Source organism: Dioscorea cayenensis, chromosome 9, assembly GCF_009730915.1.
Source record: "Dioscorea cayenensis subsp. rotundata cultivar TDr96_F1 chromosome 9, TDr96_F1_v2_PseudoChromosome.rev07_lg8_w22 25.fasta, whole genome shotgun sequence".
NCBI classification, from domain to species: domain Eukaryota; kingdom Viridiplantae; phylum Streptophyta; class Magnoliopsida; order Dioscoreales; family Dioscoreaceae; genus Dioscorea; species Dioscorea cayenensis.
In genome coordinates, this window is record NC_052479.1 from 5,569,202 (window position 1) to 5,589,226 (window position 20,025).

At 33.6% G+C, this 20,025-nt stretch overlaps 1 protein-coding gene and 1 non-coding gene across 2 annotated transcripts; both read right to left on the reverse strand.

The window, feature by feature from the left end:
• Nucleotides 1-15,919: 15,919 nt before the first annotated feature.
• LOC120269405 (pentatricopeptide repeat-containing protein At3g29230-like) lies at nt 15,920-18,557 on the reverse strand. Its single transcript, XM_039276739.1, has 2 exons — nt 16,208-18,557; nt 15,920-16,128 (listed from the first exon to the last, which is right to left on the reverse strand). Exon 1 carries the CDS (start codon nt 18,555-18,557, stop codon nt 16,782-16,784), a length of 1,776 nt encoding a protein of 591 aa, XP_039132673.1. The 3' UTR covers nt 15,920-16,128; nt 16,208-16,781.
• Nucleotides 16,050-16,133, reverse strand: TRNAL-CAA. Its single transcript has one exon. It is a non-coding gene; the product is annotated as a tRNA-Leu (tRNA).
• Nucleotides 18,558-20,025: the final 1,468 nt, after the last annotated feature.

Consider the following 20,025-nt stretch of genomic DNA (forward strand, 5'->3'; position numbering starts at 1 on the left):
CACATGTGACTTTGCAATTGGGTTTTTTTTTTTTTTGCCACGGGCTCCACATCATTTTAATTATCATTGTCTTATTATATAGAGTGTAATCATACATTATATTATTATATTATATGACAACCATCCAAGGATCGGATTAAATTTTTGATCGGTCACTCAGGTTTGAACTTATTTCCTTTAGGTTACCAAGTTTTAATTTGTATCTAAAAGGTTACCCAATTTTGATTTGTTTTCCCTGACAAGTCACTCACGAGTAACCATATCCATGGATCTTACGTGGCTGGCGACAAAAACACAATCAGCAGTCGTCGCCACATCACCTGGTTGAGTTGGAGTCTCCACATCATTATTTCTGTCCACGTTAGCCGAGGGTTCGCCACGTCATCCTTGCATAAAACCCTAGTCTTCTCCCAAGCCGAACCCTAACGCCATACCATTTCATCTCTTGAGTCAAGCGCCCGCCGCTTTCTCCCACTTTTCATCTCGGAAACCCTAGTCTCCCAACTCTTCTTCTCCCTTCCATGGCCCTTTTAGTTTCTTCTCCCTTCCACATCCCTTAGTTTTTTTCCCTATTCCACGTCCCTTAGGTTTGTCTATCTTCGACGACCATTAGTTGCTTCTCCTTGTGCGTAATGGCAAGCATCGCAGCATAGTGAGCTAGGGCAACCATATAGTTTCTTCTCCCTTCCACATCCCTTAGTATCTTCTCCCTTCCACGGCAAGCCACGTAACCCTGTGAGCCAGGGAAACCATTGGTTTTCCAATGAGTTGTAATACTACAAGTGGTGGTGTCACACAAGGAAGACCATCTTGAGGGCTGGAGGCAGTGCTTGTGGTTTTTGGGTTTGTTATCATTTTCATTTTTTATAATTTTGGATGATGGTTGCTGGGGTTTTGAGTGAGTGTGCTTGTGATTGTGTTGTTTTGTATGAGTACATTATATACCACCGAATATGTATGTAGTTTTAATAGTTGCCAATGTAAATGTTATGTTAGACTTGAATGGAATATTTTGGTGCATCATTCAACTGTCTTTGTTTTGGTTGTAACAATTATTTGAAAATATTGTTCTAGTTGAAGATATTATATTTTTCATTTTTTTGAATGTATTGTTATAGTTAAATGGATGATGGTTGCTGGGTTCATTCATTCATTCTTTTCTTCGATTATAGAATGTTAAAAATTGTGAAATCCATAGTCTCTAATCACATGATTTATTGGATTCAGGATTGAAAAACCTACATGCATAATCGTGTTTTACAAAAATCTCCAAATAGGTTAAAATTTTTTATAGGTCACTCAAGTTTGGAGTTATTTCATTCAGGTTATCAACTTTCATCAATTTGTATCAAAAAGGTTATCTAATTTTGACGTGGCCAACCCTCAGCTGACGTGGACAGAAATGATGATGTGGAGACTCCAACTCAATTAGATGACATGGCGACGACTAGAGATGGGCACGGGCCGATTAACCGGCCCGCTGGGCCTGACCCGGCGGGTCTGGGTCGGTTTTTAACGAGCCCGTGCAACAGTACTAACCCGTCGGGCCGGGTTGACCCAGCCCGACCCGGCGGATCACGGGTTAGCTGAACGCGACCCGGACCCGGCCCGACTGTTCCTCAAACCCACTGGGTTCGGGCCCAACCCACCAAGCCCGGCGGTTGTTTTGATTTTTTTAATTATTATGTTAAAATATTATCATATCAAAAACTCAAAATCATTGAGATGAGAATCGAACCTTAGTCACTTGTAAAAACTTCTCACCTCCTAGCCATCCTTTCCCCAATTTTTTCTATCATTATTGTTAAAACAAATTAAACTATATTTCATATTAAGTTTTTTTAAATAATTTTCAAAAATAAAAAATTAATTCTAATGAATTAGATAAAGTGGAGACAACTTAAACATTGAAAATAATTTTTAATAAAAAGTAATGCACTAAATTTATTTATCTATCTAATTAAACTGTATGTACATTTTTTTTATGTGATAAATATTAGTTCTTTAATTTTTTATTAGAGTTATCACCCACTTATTTATCTATATCTATTGAGATCTATCTAAATTTTACTTTTGGTCTTGAATTCTAAGGTGTTATTTTTTATACTCATTATGTTTGTCGATGAAAGAAAAAATAAGTCTCTTGTCTGATGTGCAGAGTAGTGAGGGTTCTAATCTTCGTTGAAGGAAACAATTCACGAGTGATGTTGCACCCCACATTCACGCGCCATATAAAGATAGATGCTCATCACCCTTTTTTTGTAAAAAAAAAATACTAAAGCACATTTTTAATTATTTATATAAATTAAGATTTCGATGAAGACAATTAAAAAGTTGTTAAGTTCAACATGTGTTTACTTGTATTAAATGTATGTTTATAAGCACAAAATAGACATAAGTGTGTTTTACAATTAATGATGTCTAACAATTATATATATATATATATATATAAATCTATAATAGAGGACAACTAATAAATATTGGTGGAGTTGGTTAGAGCATCACATTAAGTTGTTAGAGGTCATTGGTTTAAATCTGTGGAGAGGCTATTTCATTCTCAATTTTTTTTTAAAAAACGTAATGGTAACCTGGCGGGTTGACACGCCTGTTCACCAGGTTGAGAAAACAGAATCCATAACCGGACCTGCTACAGTGCGAGCCCGTTACGGGTTGGCGGCCCAGCCCTCCTGGTCAGATTACCCGGTGGGTTTTGCCTGGCCTGGCGAAATGACGGTCCGTGCCCCCCTCTAGTGACGACCGCTGATTGTGTTTTTTTGGGCAACCACGTAAGATCTATGGATGTGGTTACTCGTGGGTGACCTACCAGAGAAAAGAAATCAAAATTGGGTAACCTGTTAGATACAAATTAAAATCCTCCAAGCATCTCTTCCACCTCAAGTGAGCATAGACGTACAATGTCCACATCAAACACCATTCCTCAAGAGGCAGCTACTGGAACCCGGCCTTGCTTCTGATCAAAGCTTTCAACATGCCTAGAGACTTCGTTGTTCCTTGTTCGCCACATTGAAGCTGTAATCATTTCCTTAATCAAAGATCCAACATGCCTAGGTTCTCCAGAGTAAAGTATCTCAGTCTATTTCATCCAAAGATAACTGATTTTGTCTTTTTTTTTATTCACTATGGAAAATTTATTTTCATAAGAGATATAAGATTACGGAAAAGGTGAGATCAAGAAAGGTATTATTTTTCTTCATTAATTTTTCTTGAATTCTGATTAAAAGTTTGAGTTTTTTTTTATTTTTGGGTTTTGGTTTTGTTCACAAGGGGCATGAGATTAGAGAGAAAAGCTCAAGAAAGGTACCACTTTCTTTCAATTTTTTTGGTTTATTTGTTTTATTTTTCCCCATTAAATTTTGATTCAACATTTGATTTTGTTTGTTTTATTTTTATTGACAAGTATTATATTGGAGAGAAGAAGAGCTTAAGTATCATTTTTCTTTTTTCTTTTTATTTAACTATCTTTGCTTGAATTTTAATTCCAGCTTTGAGTTTCTTGGCTTTTGGTTTCTATTTTAAATGTAGAGGAGAAGAATATTGTAAGGTATCTGTGGAGAGGGATTCATAATTATTTTTTGTTTGATTAGAAATTAATTTTGTAGTAACTCTTTGTTTAATTTGTTCAAACGAAAGTGCAATTTTTTTTTTTTTAGTTCAGTATTTTGTCAAATATTACAATGTTTCAATTTTCTCATTTAATACAAGTCTAGAACTTTCACAACTTGCAATAAAACATTTCTCAGTCACATGTCAAAGCATGGTCCAAACTATACGTACCCAAGGATGCATTAATGGCAAAATAATGCATGGGCATCAATCATTTTCAAAGATAAATAAGAAGCAATTAATCATAAAAAAACTCTAGTTTGAAATGAAAGGAAAAAGGTCAAGAAAAAGAATCAGAGTTGAATAATGGTATTTTCTACTTCTGCATGGAAACATGGAAATATCTAAAACTCAGACTCTCTGATATGACTTTAAGAATAATGTGTCTATGTAATAAATAAGAAGCAATTAATCATCCCAAAAACTCAAATTTGAAATAAAAAGAAAAAAAGACAAGAAAAAGGATCAGAGTTGAATCATGGTGTTGTTTACTTCTGCATGGAAATATATAATTTTTTTTTCTCAGGCTCTATGATATGACTTTAAGAATAATGTATGTATAATATGATCATCTTCAAGATAGAAAGAAACAAATGGTGTGCTATAAGTTCATGTAATGGAGGTTAATTAATATGAGTTAGGGTGGCCTTACTTAATATAGGTTACAATTTAAAGTCAACAACTATATGTGATCTAAAGTTTTTGACAAGATGGTTATTTTGAATCATTTAACACAAATGTCCATTAACACGTGATTAACAGTAATGATATTTAAAAAATTAATAATTATAAACTTTACCCAATCTTTCAATATATATAATCGAGGAAACCATTCATCTAACTACTTTGCAACAAATTAAAAACAATACTAAGACAGGTATGCATATATATATATATATATATATATATAGTTTGAAATCTTATGCTATGAATTATATATTTAATAAAACATTTCTTGCATGCCTTTTGTTTTTGTTACTTAAATAAATAATAAAATCACAATTATATAAGAATTTAGTATTTATCTTATTCTTCTTCTAATGAAGCTCATTTGGATCATAAGTTACTTTATTATCATAATAGGTAAATGTATAAATATTAATATAAGTTACTTATAATAGGTACCTACAAAATATAGTAACATATTATCAAAATATAGTAGCATGCATGATATATCACGTAATAAGTAATCATTTAGGTTTATATGCATGCATCTTTCAAACCAAAGCATATGATATATATATAAGAAGAAGAAGAAGCGATTAAATATAAATATATATTTGTGTGTATGTGTGTGTGTGTGTGTGTGTGTGCATAAGAGAAGTATGAGTAGAATAGGAGAGAAGGTTTGCTCTAGAGTGTCAAATGGACAATAATTCAAATTTTTTTCAAGTAATAGATGAAATAAATTTATCTATCAAGGGGGAAAAATATAAACCAATAAGAGATCAAGCATAATAACATGTACATATTTATATTTTGATAGCTTATAATATAATATGTTTAATTAACTTATAATAATATATAACCATATATTATATAAATTATGATTATTATATGTTTTACTTATTAAACAAAAGTAGAAAGAGCAACCCACTCAAAAGCCAAATAGCGCTAGCTGTTTTCATGATGGGAATAAGCTCACCAGAGATATGAATAGCTATCAGCAGATCCAAACACCCAACCAATTTTCCCCCAATGTATTCCATTGGAAACATTGGTTCAACTAAAGTTTTATCATCTCCACTAAGAACTTTTCCAATCTTATGCATTAATGTCATTTTTGATGGAAAACCTTCACTAACCTCACACATCATTGGATAAGCTTTCAACCCTTGCAACAATCTTTGAGAAACTCCACAATTCGCTATCTCTCTTCCATTGCTACCATCAATAGTTGGTACATTGCTATCTCTCTCTATCAAAGAGTTTGTAATGTAACATAAGCTATTCTCCCCAGTTTATTCATTATATAGTATAATATTATATATATATATATATGTATAATATTATATATATATATATATATAATTCTTTATATATCATTATTATAAATTGATGTTCACGATGTGTTTTTTTTTGTATATATTCCTTTTACTCATAAAACTATTTCAAATATAGAAAATACATAGCTTTACAAAATTTTGCAAATGCAAAGATAATTAACAAATTAATTTTTCAATTGTTTTAAAAGAATAATATAAAAATTACAAAAACAATTTTGACAACTTTAGTTTGAATAGTTTTAAAGAGGACAATGGTCATGTATACCAAATCTTATATAAGATCTTTATAATAACTAACATTAATTTTCCCCTATTACTATTTTTATAGTAGCCTATCAAGAATATGTTACTTATATATAAATATTAGGGAAAATTAATTATAAGTCCCTGAAAGTTTCAAAGCATCCTCCACAGACCCTCTGACATTTGAATTTGCCAAACAGTCCCTCTTTTTTTTGACAACTTATTTTTTAGTTAAAGTAACCCACTCCATCAGTTTAGTTTATTTTACAACATGTACTTTCCCACTTAAAATATATAGTTTTTGTTTAACATTGCGTGTTTTCATGTAACCACGTGAGTTTTCACTTAATATATAGTATCTTTTCATTTAATATTTAACTGAAAAGATCAACTACTTTTATGACAAAAAGACAGAAAAACACGTTATCAAATAAAGGAGGGACTTCTTGGGAATACCCAAACTTGGTGGGACAATCTGTGAATAAGTAAAAACTTGGAGGGGTTTTTAGGGTATTTCTAATAATATTAACATAGTTTCTATTTTCTTTGACTAACACTATCATAAACAAATCATTCTGAGTATTTGTGCATAACTAATATGACATATATCAAGCAAATACCTTGCATTAATATCAAAACCTTATTATCTTTTCACCAATTCATTATTAACAAATTCTTTATATATTATGAGTAAGTACTGGTGTTTTTGATGTGTTGTTTGTATTTATTCTTTTTACTGATAAAACTATTTTAGATGTACAAAATAATTAACTTAACCAAATATACTAGATGTAAAAACTGTTAACTTGAAAGAAGAGAGGACGAAAACTGCACACTTTATTCATAATCATTGAAGCCTTTATAAAGGCAAAATTCTAAAAAGATAATCTCTACTAATTTGAGTTTTAATCAACACACAACTAACTTAAATATTTAAATCAAAGATATCCTAACCAAACTAAAATAAACATCATTATCTTAACACCCTCCCTTAAACTTATATTTATCTCATAAGTTTAAAGTTATCTCTCTTGCATTAATGCTTTCATACTAGATACACCGATCAATGCCCTGAGCTTCTAAAAAGTAGCTATTTTGAGAGGCTTTGTAAATAAATTAGCAATCTGATCTTTGCTTCTGAAGTAGATGAGGTCAATAATTTTCTCCTTTGTAAGATCTCGCAAGAAATGATATCTTACGTCAATATGCTTGCTTCTTCCATGAAAAACTAAATTCTTAGATAGTTTGATAGTTGAACTGTTATCGCAATATATTGGAGTCGAACCTTCTTGCTTTAATTGAAGTTCTTCAAGAATATTTCTTAACCACACTGCTTGAGAGGCACATGTTGTTGCTGCTACAAATTCAGCCTTTGTTGTGGAAAGAGTAATAATATGTTGCTTCTTTGATGACCATGAGATAGCTCCAAAACCCATCATAAATACATAACCGGATGTGCTTTTCCGATCATCTAAATCTCATGCATAATCATTATCTGTAAACCCAATTAGTTCTGATATCTCTCCTTTCTTGTACAATATTCCATAATCTATTGTTCCTTGTAAGTATCGCAAAATTCGTTTTGCGGCCATGAGATGCACCTCTTTTGGATTTTTCATGAATCTACTAATAAGACTTACACCAAACAAAATGTCGGGCCTTGTTGCTGTTAAATACATTAAACTTCCAACAATTTGCTTGTAAAAAGTGTTGTTAACCTTGTTCCTTCTGAATTTTTAACAAGCTTCAAACCTATCTCAACAGGAGTACAAACTGGATTACAATCTTGCATTCGAAACCTGGTCAGGATATTATGCACATATCTTTTTTGATAAATAAAAATACTTGAAGAAGATTGGATAACTTCTATACCCAAAAAGTAATGCATTAAACCAAGGTCAGACATATCAAATTCAATCATCATGGAAGTCTTAAACTGCGCAATTATCACTTTGTCATTGTCGGTGTACATTAAGTCATCCACATATAAGCAGACTATAAGTACCTTTCCTTCAGCTTCAAATTTTATAAAAAGTGTATGTTCATAGTGCCACTTCTGAAATCCTTACTTTAAAAAGTAAGCTTCTATGCGACTATACCATGCCCGTGGAGCTTGCTTTAATTCATAAAGAGTTTTTTCAATTTATACACTTTATGCTCATCCCCTGCTTTAATATAACCCAAAGGTTGATCAACAAATATATGCTCTTCTAATTCTCCATGTAGAAAGGCCGATTTTACATCTAGCTGAAATATTGACCATGAATTTTTAGCCGCCAATGCAACCACAAGCCTGATAGTGTCAAGCCTTGCAACTGGAGCAAAGACCTCTTTATAATCTATACCAAATTCTTGCTTATAATCTTTTACAACCAATCATGCATTATACTTGTCAATCTATCCTTTCTCATTTAACTTTGTTTTGTATACCCACTTTAAACCAATTGTTTTTTGTCCTTTGGGAAGTTCAGTCAACTCCCATGTTTTTATTTTTTTCCCATGGATGCAATTTCATTATCCATAGCTTTTTCCACTTTGAATGTTGGATAGCTTCTTCAAAAGATAAAGGATCACAATCTGAAAATAAAGCAAAGTGAGTAGCAAGGTCTTCAGATTGGTTGAAATTTGTTACTTCATAATCTGCCATCTAAGCTGGCCTTTTCAGACACGAGTAATAGGGGATTTAGTTGATGTCTCGCTGCTGTTTGTGAAATTTTAGTAGTAATTGAGGCTTCATTAGTTGAAATTTCTTGATGTTGGACCTGCTCTCTTTCTTCTTCAGCTTCATCACTAATTATAATTGAAATAGGTTGCTTCTCACTACAAATTCCAAGTGCTCTCCTCATCAAAAATAACATCTCTACTTACCACAATTTTCTTTATCAATGGATCATACAATTTAAAAGCTTTGGATATTTCACTAATCCCAAGAAAAACACACTTTTGCCCCTTATCATCAAGCTTCTTTCTTTTCTCATCTGGATTATGTGCATATACAATGCAACCAAAAATTCTGAAGTGATCTACTGCTGGTCTTATTCCACTCCATGGTTCATTTGGTATTTTGTTTTGAACAACAAAAGTAGGACTTCTATTCAAGATATGAATGCTCCAATTCACTGCTTCTAGCCAAAAATTCTTCGGAATTCTGCCCTCTGTTAACAAGGTTCGCACCATATTGAGAATGGTTCGATTTTTTCTTTCTGATACACCATTCTGTTGTGGGGAATAGGAAGCTGTGAGCTCTCTTCGGATGCCATGATAATTACAAAGACTTTCAAAGTCTTTTGAGTAGTACTCTCCTCCACGATCAGTGCGAATTATTTTAATAGGCTTCCCAGTTTCACTTTGACCATAAACTTTGAAGCTTTTAAATGCACTAAAAGCTTCTGATTTCTCCTATAAAAAATAAACCCAAGTTTTCTGAGAATAATCATCAGTAAAAGTAATAAAATATCTTTTACCTCCATTAGAAGTAGGATTTATTGGTCCACAAATATCAGAGTGAACAAGTTCTAAAACATCTTTTGCTCTCCAAGACTTTCCTTGAAAGAAAGGAGTACGATGTTGTTTGCCAACAACACACTCTTCACAAACTTGGGAGAGAATAGTGATTTTAGGAAGCCCTATCATCATATCCTTTTCTTGGAGTGTCTTCAATCCATCAAAGCTCAAGTGACCATACCGATAATGCCATAGCCATGAAGGGTCTTTTGTTTTAGCCATCAAACAAGGTTAAGCACATTCAATCCTTATAGGAAACAACCTATTTGAATTCATCGGCACAATTGCAATTGCACCTCTACAAGGATCATATATTTCACAAGTACTCTTTTGAATAGTAATTGTATATCCCTTCTCTTGCAACTGACCAGTACTCAGTAAGTTACTTTTCAAGTCAGGAACATAAAAAACATTAGAAATTTTTTCTATAAAACCATTCTTGGTTTTTATATTAATATCACCCTTTCCCATCACATTCACCGTAGAGCAATCTCCAAAGCTAACAGTATAGTGAAAATCTTCATTTAAGTAAGAAAAGAAGGACTTACTTCCACACATATGGTTGCTACAACTAGTGTCAACAAACCAAATATCTGACTTGTGAGATTCCTGACTATCTTGAATTGCCATTAGCAAAGTCTCTGCTTTTTTATTTTCTGCAAAATTTGACTTTTCTCCTTTGTCTTTGTCATTAGGTAGCTTGGTATAACATTCAGAATGGTAATGACCAAATCGATGGCATCTAAAACACTCAATTTTAGATTTATCAAACTGTTGACCTCGTCCTCTTCCTTTACTTTGTAGATAAGCATCATCAGTATTTCTGTTGCCACTTCTGTAGCCTCTATCTGCTCTTCCTCTTCCTCTACTTCCACCTTGACCTCTACCTCGCAATATTGAGAAGTTGTTGGTCGTAGAGGCCTTCAAAGCTTGCTCCTTAGCAGTAAAATTACGGTTGATCTTCTGTTCATGAACTAATAAAGAGCTTTGAAGTTCATCAATTGAGAGTGCATCTATGTCCTTTTATTCTTCAATTGAGCAACCTATGAAGTCAAATTTTGCTGTCAAAGATCGCAATATCTTTTCAGCAATAGTGACATCATTCATCTTCTCCCCATGAAATCGCATATTATTGGCCAATCCCATGGTTCTTCCAAAATAGTTGTTAACAGATTCTCCATCTTTCATCTGTAGATTTTCAAAATCCCTTCTCAAGGCTTGAAGTTGTGTACGTTTCACCCTTGATAAGCCTCGATATTTTCTCTTCATCGAATCACATATATCCTTGGAGCTTTCTTTGCAAAGAATCGTCTCCAAAATAGATCGATCAATGGCCTGAAATAAGTAATTCTTCCCCTTGAAGTCCTTCAACTTTGATGCCTCATGTTTCTTCCATTGCGCTTCTGTAGGTACCACTCAAACACCCTGTTTTGCAACTCCGAATTCAACAATATTCTAATACTCCTTGGATTTTAAAAAATTTTCCATCAACATACTCCAATGATTGTAGTGACCATCAAAACGTGGAATAGATGATTGCACAAAGTTGTCTGCAGGCATTGTGAATTTCTTCATAATAAAAAAGTTTTCCTTTTTGTTGAAGACCTTGGCTCTTGATACCACTGTTAACTTGAAAGAAGAGAGGAGGAAAAACTGCACACTTTATTCATAATCATTGAAGCCTTTATAAAGGCAAAATTCTAAAAAGATAATCTCTACTAATTTGAGTTTTAATCAACACACAACTAACTTAAATATTTAAATCAAAGATATCCTAATCAAACTAAAATAAACATCATTATCTTAACAAAAGCAATTAACAAATTTATTTTTCCCAAGTTCATTTTTTTTATAAGAGAAGCATATGTTGGGAAAAAAAATCCAAAGGACATCCCATAGATAAATCAAAATGGATCCAAACTTAATGCTTATATTATTATATACTAAATTAACTATATAAGAATATAAAAAATATATATATATATAGCGATTCTGACAACTTTAGTTTGAATAATTTCAAAGAGGACGGTGATGATATGAAACATAGCTTATAAGATCTTTATAGTAACTTAAATACATTAATTTTTGTCTTTCTCAGCATCAAGTTCCAGTAGAGCTTTTCTTGAGAACCTCAAACAAAAAACTTTAAAAGCAAGTGAGTGATCAAAAAGATTAATGAACAAATCATTCCCAAAATTTGTTTTTTATATCGTTGAGAAAAATAACAATGCATTAAAATTACATTTATTTGCAGGGGCAAAGAAAATATACATTTTGAGCCTTAAAAGCACAAATAAAGGGGAAACCAATATTAAAAATAGTTTTTTTTAATGTGTGAATTTTATTGTATTATATTATTGACAAACTTTGTGTGTGTTTATTTTCAAATAAAATTCATGTGAAAGTTTATTATTATTAGACCCTATCTATTTTTAATTCCTTTAATTTATAAAAAAAACTATGTATATGTCTACAAATATCCGCACTGTTAGCACCAAGCTGACATGTGGTACATTTTTAATTATAGGTCTAGTGTTCCGCAAGAGAAGGAAAACCCTATCTGTGTGTGTGTATATAGTTTAAAGCTCATCCAATTTGTCAACACCTACATCTCCCCTAATATGTTATAATATGTTATAAAATCCATTATTGACTCTCATCCCAATGATGTATTGTCCTTATTAAACATGAAAAGCTACCATCTTTTGTGTGTTTGCATTTTCGAAATCTGATTCTACAACAATCGCATGGTATCCATTAAAATGTGATTGTACAATCATTACACATCCTATATAATACTTAGTTAAGCTAATGAATCATCTCACCTAACTTCCTTCCAGTCAGCTCAAAACATTAATCAAGGTATGCATATATATATATATATATATAGGCAACTTAAAACATTAATCAAGATATGCATATAATAATAATAATAATAATAATAATAATAATAATAATAATAATAATAAAATTTTCTTTTACAAAGCGTAACATTACATATGGATATGTACATTACCATAGACAATATATAATTTAATAAGATTTTAATAATAATATTTAAATAATTTTTTAAAAACTAGTAGCTTAACAATCACAAATTCATCAAGCACGTCCAATGGCATTTCTTCCACTCTATGATTTTTATATTATTATTACTATTATTATTATTAATTATTATTATTATTATTATTATATACATGGTAATGCAATTAATGCATACGATGATGGCGATGTTGTTATTCATGATTCCAAATTAATATAGACACGGAGAAAACTCAAACACTAGAACAAATGCAAGAAACTCCACTTGAACATCATTCTCCCCATGTGCGTTGGCTTCGGCATCGCCAACGGTGTCTGCACATTCGGTTACTCCAATATCTTCTCCTCAAATCTCAACTTCTTCTAATCGGCCCTTACCTCGCCATGACCTCTCTCTTTGCTTTCATCACTATCATTATCGCAAAAGATCCCATAGGTTGTGCCGACTTCGAGCTAGAATCAATACATCAATCGGAGCTAGAATAGGCTCCTGAGTTGGAACTCCAACATGTTTAGGCTCACTGTAAGTATGTCAGTGTGGTGCATCTGAAGATAACTGTTTTCTTATTTACTAATAATGGAAAAAATATCTCAAGGGATAAGAAAAGGGAGGAGTAGAAAATTTATTTGAAGAAGGTATAAGTGTAAGAATAGGTAAAAGATTAGAGAGAGTTTGAGATGATGAAATTTTATTTCATTAATTTCCTTTGCTTTTTTATTTAGAAATTTTTTAATGAGAGATATGCAACTTGAGAAAATAAGAACTCAATATTTTTTTACCCAAATTGAATTTAGATTCAATATTTGATATTGTTGTTTTGTTTATATTGATAGGTATTAGGTTTTAGAGAAGAAGATTTGAATCACTATTTTTTTTTTTTTGTTTGATTATCTTCATGGACAATGCAAATATGGTTTTTTATGCATTATTTTCTCAATTATTATAATTTTTTAATTTTCTTGTCGAATATTATCTTAGTACCTATTTATGTAAAAATTTTATATGTATATTTATTTTAAAATACAATCCATACTAAATTCTATTATTATTAGATGCTATTTATCTTTATGGACTCTAATTTATGGAAAAAATATATTTATGTATTTAAAGATAGTAGATGGCCGCAACGTTAGTGTAGACCACGCTACAAGTAATATGTTAATATTGTCATTTGAATTTTAGGAAATAGTAAGATATAATCAGGAACTTTTTTTTAACTTCACATAAAATCCTTGGAAATTTTTTCAAGGAAATAACTTAAACTTTTAAATAACAAACGGATGAATAGAATCAATTGACAAAATTATAATTTAACACAATTCATTAAATAAAACCAAAGACATCACAAGATAAATAGACAAACCATTACAAACTTATGAAGATCTAAAGAGAGGAAAACAAAGAAACCAGTAGAAAAACAGAAACTTTGGAGTTCAAATTCAATACATAACGTAAACTTTTAAATAACAAACGGATGAAAAGAACATATACAATGGGTATGAAAAGGAAATTCAGCAAACACATTGCTTAAGCTTAAAATGCACATTCTATTCAATTAAAGACATAATAAAAATCAATTGACAAAATTATAATTTAACACACTTCATTAAATAAAACCAAAGACATCACAAGGAAAATAGACAAACCATACAAACTTATGAAGATCTAAAGAGAGGAAAACAGAGAAACCAATAGAAAAACAAAAACTTTGGGGTTCAAATTCAATATAGAACTTAAAATTTTAAATAACAAACAGATGAAAAACAGAGACCTTCAACGCCAAATTAAGTACATAATTGATTAATTAACAAATAACAGACAAAACGGTGGAAAACAGAAACCTTCACCCCCAAATTCAATACAAAACTTATTATTTAACAAACAAAATTGTTGAAAAATCAAACTCTGAACTCCAAATTCTAATTAGATCCAAGATGAAACAAACGAGATTTTAAAACATAAAACTCACACTGATTGAAACCTTTCGAAAAATCAAACACTGTATCCAAAATAAAATAAATAAATAGTTAAACATCATACTTACAATATTCTGGTGCTTCTGCTCCCATAGCCCGAACCTTCCAGTCAATCGAGATCACTCCCAGCTTATCCTTGAACCTCCTTGAACCTCTTTCTTGGTATACAAGATGCTTCCCAGAACTGCAAAGATTAAAAGAAGGACGTCAGTGTTTGCACGAAGCGTACGGGGAAAAAACTCACCAAACTAATGACCGTCAAAGTAAGACAAACCTAACTGGCCGTGCAAGGGAGAAGAAGTGTTGGTCGAGTAGGTGGTTGCTCAGCTTGGGAGATGAGTATGGGGGACCTGCAAGGGAGAAGAAGTATTCGGTTAGGGGAATACTAGGGTTTCAACATGAAAAGAGGAAGAAGGCGGTGGCTGCTCGCCTTGGGAGATGACTATAGGGTTAGGGTTTGCTTAGCGGGAAGATGATGACTGTAGGGTAAGCGATGGAGTTAGGGTTTGGCTTGGGAGATAAGTATGGGTCGCTGCTCTGTGGGAGAAGACGATGGGGTTAGGGTTAGGGTTAGGCGTGGGAGATGAGCATGGGTCGCCGTTTTATGGGAGAAGACGGTCGAGTTAGGGTTAGGGTTTCATTAGGGTTTGGCTTGGGAGATGAGTCGCCGCCGCTCTGTGGGAGAAGATGAGGTTGGGGTTAGGGTTTCGTTAGGGTTTCGCTTGTGAGATGAGTGGTCGCCGCTCTGTGGGAGAAGACAATGGGGTTTAGGGTTAGGGTCTACCGAACACGTGGCTTTTTATTCAGGTCGACGTGGATGGGTCGACGGACAAGTCTGGCGGGACGTGGAGACTCCAACTCAGACTGATGACGTGGTTGGGCATGCTGACTGTGTTTTCTCTGGCATCCACCAGTGGATGTGGTCACTCACGGGTAACCTCTCGGTGAAACAAAACCGAACTTTAATAACCTTTATGATACAAATTAAACTTGGTAACCAGAAAGAAATAAGTTCAAAACTTAGTGATCTATCAAAAAATTAATCCACAGACCACGCTACTAGTAATATGTTAATATTGTCATTTGAATTTTAGGAAATAGTAAGATATAATCAGGAACTTTTATTTTTTTAACTTCACATAAAATCCTTAAAAACATTTTCAAGGAAATAATAATCCTTGGCAAAAATTCTTTTTCACATTTTTAATTTCGTACTAGAAACTATAAGAATACCAGGAATTATTATAAATTAAATGTTTTTCCGTTTTTCAAGAACTCCTGTAAATATTAAAAATTTAGGAAAATTGGCTTATACATAGTACTAGAGCATAGAATTTTGTATTCCTACTTAACATCATCTTTGCATGAATAGGCTAGTAATGACGTCATCAGTTTATCAAATTATCTTTGCTAAAAAAAATTGTAGGAATCATCATATTTCTAACTCCACTGTTTCTTTTTTCAATAATAGCCCTCATTTTTTATATTTTTGGATAATATCTTTACTTTTTATTGACCTTAGTTTATTAAATTACTTCAAAAATAGTTATTCAAAAATACAAATAAATAAATAGATCTATTAAAAAAAAACACACAAGACTAGCAATGCATCATCTCAAGCCAGAAGAAAACATCCAAAACATTTGTGCGGGTTGTCAGAAGTGGGATTTGAACAGACGCCTCCTCACGAAGACCAGAACTTGAGTCTGGCGCCTTAAACCACTCGGCCATCCTGACATGATAGCTATTTTGTTAGTAAATAAGAACTAACAGCATAATATTATGAAAGCTGAAATACCAATCAAACAAACCTGCGTACAGCATAAGTACAGGTCTGCATGAAAACTAAGATGACACTAAATTGCCAAGACAGATAGCACATCAAAGAAGAACAAATTTGAGACAAGTGCAGTACCAAACAGAATGCAATAGCATGTCTAAATGGTGCACCAGCCAATCAAAGAACCTCATTTCAGGAGCAAATCCCATTCCTTAAGCCAAATTGTTAACGAGTTGCTAACAATGATCTCAATAGTTGTTCACAAACATACTTGATCTTTGCAGTTTGTAGCAACAAGCTCAAAGCAATTGCAATGTCCAAAAACTATTTCACAAGAGATCCAAGTGAATTCATTCTTTTTTTCCTCTGACAAGACTCTCTTGTCAATAGCATCAGAGAGAAATTACCAAGGTTCTTCAGGCTCACCATAAATATCAAAGTCTATCTGTTGTTTAGCATGAATCAGTCAGTCAAAGAAATGGCAAAAGTTCATGCATAGACAAAACATCTGCAATGGCTTCCATGTCCACGTAAAGAATCTCAATCTAAAGAGTCCCCCCTTTTAGCTGATGAAAATTTGCTGAAAAAGCCTCTCTTGGTCATAATCACACAGTTCTATCTCCGAGATGATTGCATAAACTCCAGATTGCTGCAAATATCTCGGCTTTACAAGGATGCGAACTGCCACCATTTACAAACTCATAAATATCACCATCCACCTCTACCACACTTCGTCCACTCTCCTTTTTCATCCCTTTTTCACTCATCAACCTCCTTATCCTCAATACATCATCCCACATTCCCTCATCAGCATAAATATTTGACATGAGAACATAAACCCCAGCATCATCAGCTCCAAGTTCTGCAAGTCTCTTGACTGAAAGCTCTGCCAATTGTACATATCGATGAGTCCGACAAGCAGCAAGAAGAGATCCCCACAGAGTAGGTGTTGGTTTCATAGGCATGGTCTCAATAATATCTGCAGCCTCACGCAATCGACCTGCACGCCCAAGGAGATCTACAACACAACCATAATGCTCAACTTTCGGTGCAATCCTGAAATCAATCATCATCCTTTCAAAAATGCTCACCCCTTCATCAACTAACCCTGCATGAGTACAGGCTGACAGTACACCAAGTAAAGTGAGATCATCCATCAACCCTGCTTCTCGCTCCATCAAATGAAAAAGCCCAACAGCTTCAGTTCCATAACCATTATTTCCAAGCCCGACTATCATCACATTCCAAGAAGCAACGCTCCTCTCTGGCATGCTCTCGAAAAGTCTTCTTGCAAGCTCTAAACTCCCACACTTCATGTACATGTCTAAAAGCGCAGTTTGAACAATAACATCACACATGATTTTATTCTTCTTCAAAAAAGAATGCACCCAATGCCCTTGATCAAGAGCCCCCAACTGGCCACATGCTGTGATCACACCAACAACAGCAACCTTATCTAGCTTAGTACCCTCCGATAGCATCCTCTGAAACAATCCCAAAGCTTCTTTAGGCTCACCAAACTTAACATAGTTATCAATGAGGATGCTCCAAGAGACGACATTCCGCTCAGGCATTACCTCAAACAGCTCCCTTGCGTCACCAAGCCGACCAACACTAGCATACACATCAATCATGGAATTCCAACAAACCAGATCCCTATCAGGCATTTCATCGAACAATTTTCTTGCACAACCAACATCCCCTGTCTTCTTCCCATATCCATCGATCAAAACAGTCCAAGAGAACACATCTCTCACAGGCATTTCATCAAACAACTTCTGTGCTTCCTCAATTTCTCCACAGCCAACATACCCAGCAATCATGGAGTTCCAAGAAACCAAATCCTTCAAACAAAACCCATCAAAAAGGCACCTTGCCAGCGCAACATCACCAAACCTGCAATAAAAGCTAATCAGAGAATTCCTAACAAACAAAGCAAAGTCCATACCAAGCTTAAGCGTCTCCCCATGGACTGCCACGCCATGTCCGCGCGCCAGCAAAGCACCACAGGCCTTGAGAACAAACGGATAGGTGTAGGTATCGGTTTGGACGCCATTTCTGCGCATTTGGGAGAAGAGGAGGAGGGCATGGGTGGGGTTTGAGGAGATGGTATGGAGTCGAATAATGGTGTTCCAGGAGGAGGTGTTGGGGCGGGGGATTTGGGCAAAGATGAGGTCTGCGTAGAAGGATTGGGAAGGGGAGAGAAGAGTTGATGAGCAGAGGGAAATGAGGAGTCTGGTGGAGTATAGAGGAAGGGGGAAGAGGGAGGTCGTGAGGAATTGGGCGTGGATTTGGAGGATGTGAGAGATGGAGATGGATCTTTGGAGGAGGTGGTGGAGTTTAGAGAAGCAAAGTGGTGGCCGTGAGGTGCTCATAGCCATTGGTTCCTCGCCGGTGGTGAACATTTTGTGTATTATTATTATTATCATTATTAGAGAAAATTACTGTTTACCCCATCAAGAATTTCAAAATATCCCAAATAGCCTCTGTAAGTTTTGAATACTTCAGATAACCCTTCAGTTATTGTTTCACTTCGTTTTTGCCTCTGTAGATCATTAGAATTGGGTCAATGTTATGAAATTCCATCGTTGCCCTTAAAAATGGTCGGAAAAAACCACCCAATCACATCATGTCAAACTTTTTTGCATACCTTTTTTAGTTCTTTTTGTATTCTTTTTTGTTTTTTCTCAAACAAAGTTTGGAAGACTCATATCACCTTAGATTGTTGTAGTTTTTCAATTCTTTCCCATTTGGTGTGTTCGATTGGAGTTCTTCCGATTACCCGATAAGTGACAATCTCTTCCTTCCCCTCACCTTGATTATCCTGCGAGAAAGAGTAACAATTTTTTATATGTAGATTTACTATGAAGAGTCGTTGTGTTATTGCTAAATACAAAGGGGAGAAACTATTGCTAGTGTTCATGGCGTTGACTTCTTGGGAATGAGTGTAGATTTCTTATGTAGATTTCTTCTCGTTGTAAAGTTCTTCTCCTTTATGTTTGCATAGTTGCAGATGTTACTTATTGATTAATTATCCAAGTTTCCACTTAAAAGTATATGTCTTCGCTTAATTATTCTAGTTTCTGCTTAAAACGTAAGTTTCTGCTTAAAACAAAGCAAAAACATAAGTTTTGCTTTATTATCCTTGTCCAATCCCAGTTTTCGCTTAAAATTATCTAGTTTCCGTTTAAAATGTTATTTTTCCGCTTAAATTTTCCGGTTTCTGTTTAAAATGTTATGTTTCCACTTAAAATGATGGTATTTCAGCTTAAATTTTCTTCTCGTTGCGAAGTTTTTTAATTTTAACAGGTATTCGAATTCTACGAGCGTATCTATTCCACCTCAGGGCAACCCTGACGGTGTGGCAGACCTTTCTTCCACAAAAGACAGCTAAGCGTAAAGACAACCATTCTTTATTATATGAAGACAACGATATTTACATGAAAAATTTAATAACTTTGTGGAAAAGAATTTAGGTTAGCATGATTACATTATAACTACAAACAAAAGAATTTAGGTTAGCATGAAGATTAATGCATGTACTCATTTCTTAAACAGAAACCTCATTTCTTAAACAGAAAACTCATTTTTTAAACAAAAACATTAATATTTAAACAAAAAAACCAATATTTACGTGACAAATTAATCTTGGATATAGAAATCAATTAATCTTGGTCACACGTACATATTTAAATAGAAACAACGATATTTAAGCACTTTTTTAAACGTAAATGCAATATGTTAAACAGAAACATCGATAGTTAAACAAAGACAACCAACCATAAAGACGCCAATTCTTTATTATATGGAGACAACGATATTTACATGAAAAATTTAATAAGTTTGTGG

Excerpts from the sequence above, each read along its gene's own strand:
- LOC120269405 (XM_039276739.1), bottom strand. The coding sequence starts at position 18,557 with ATGGCTATGAGCACCTCACGGCCACCACTTTGCTTCTCTAAACTCCAC.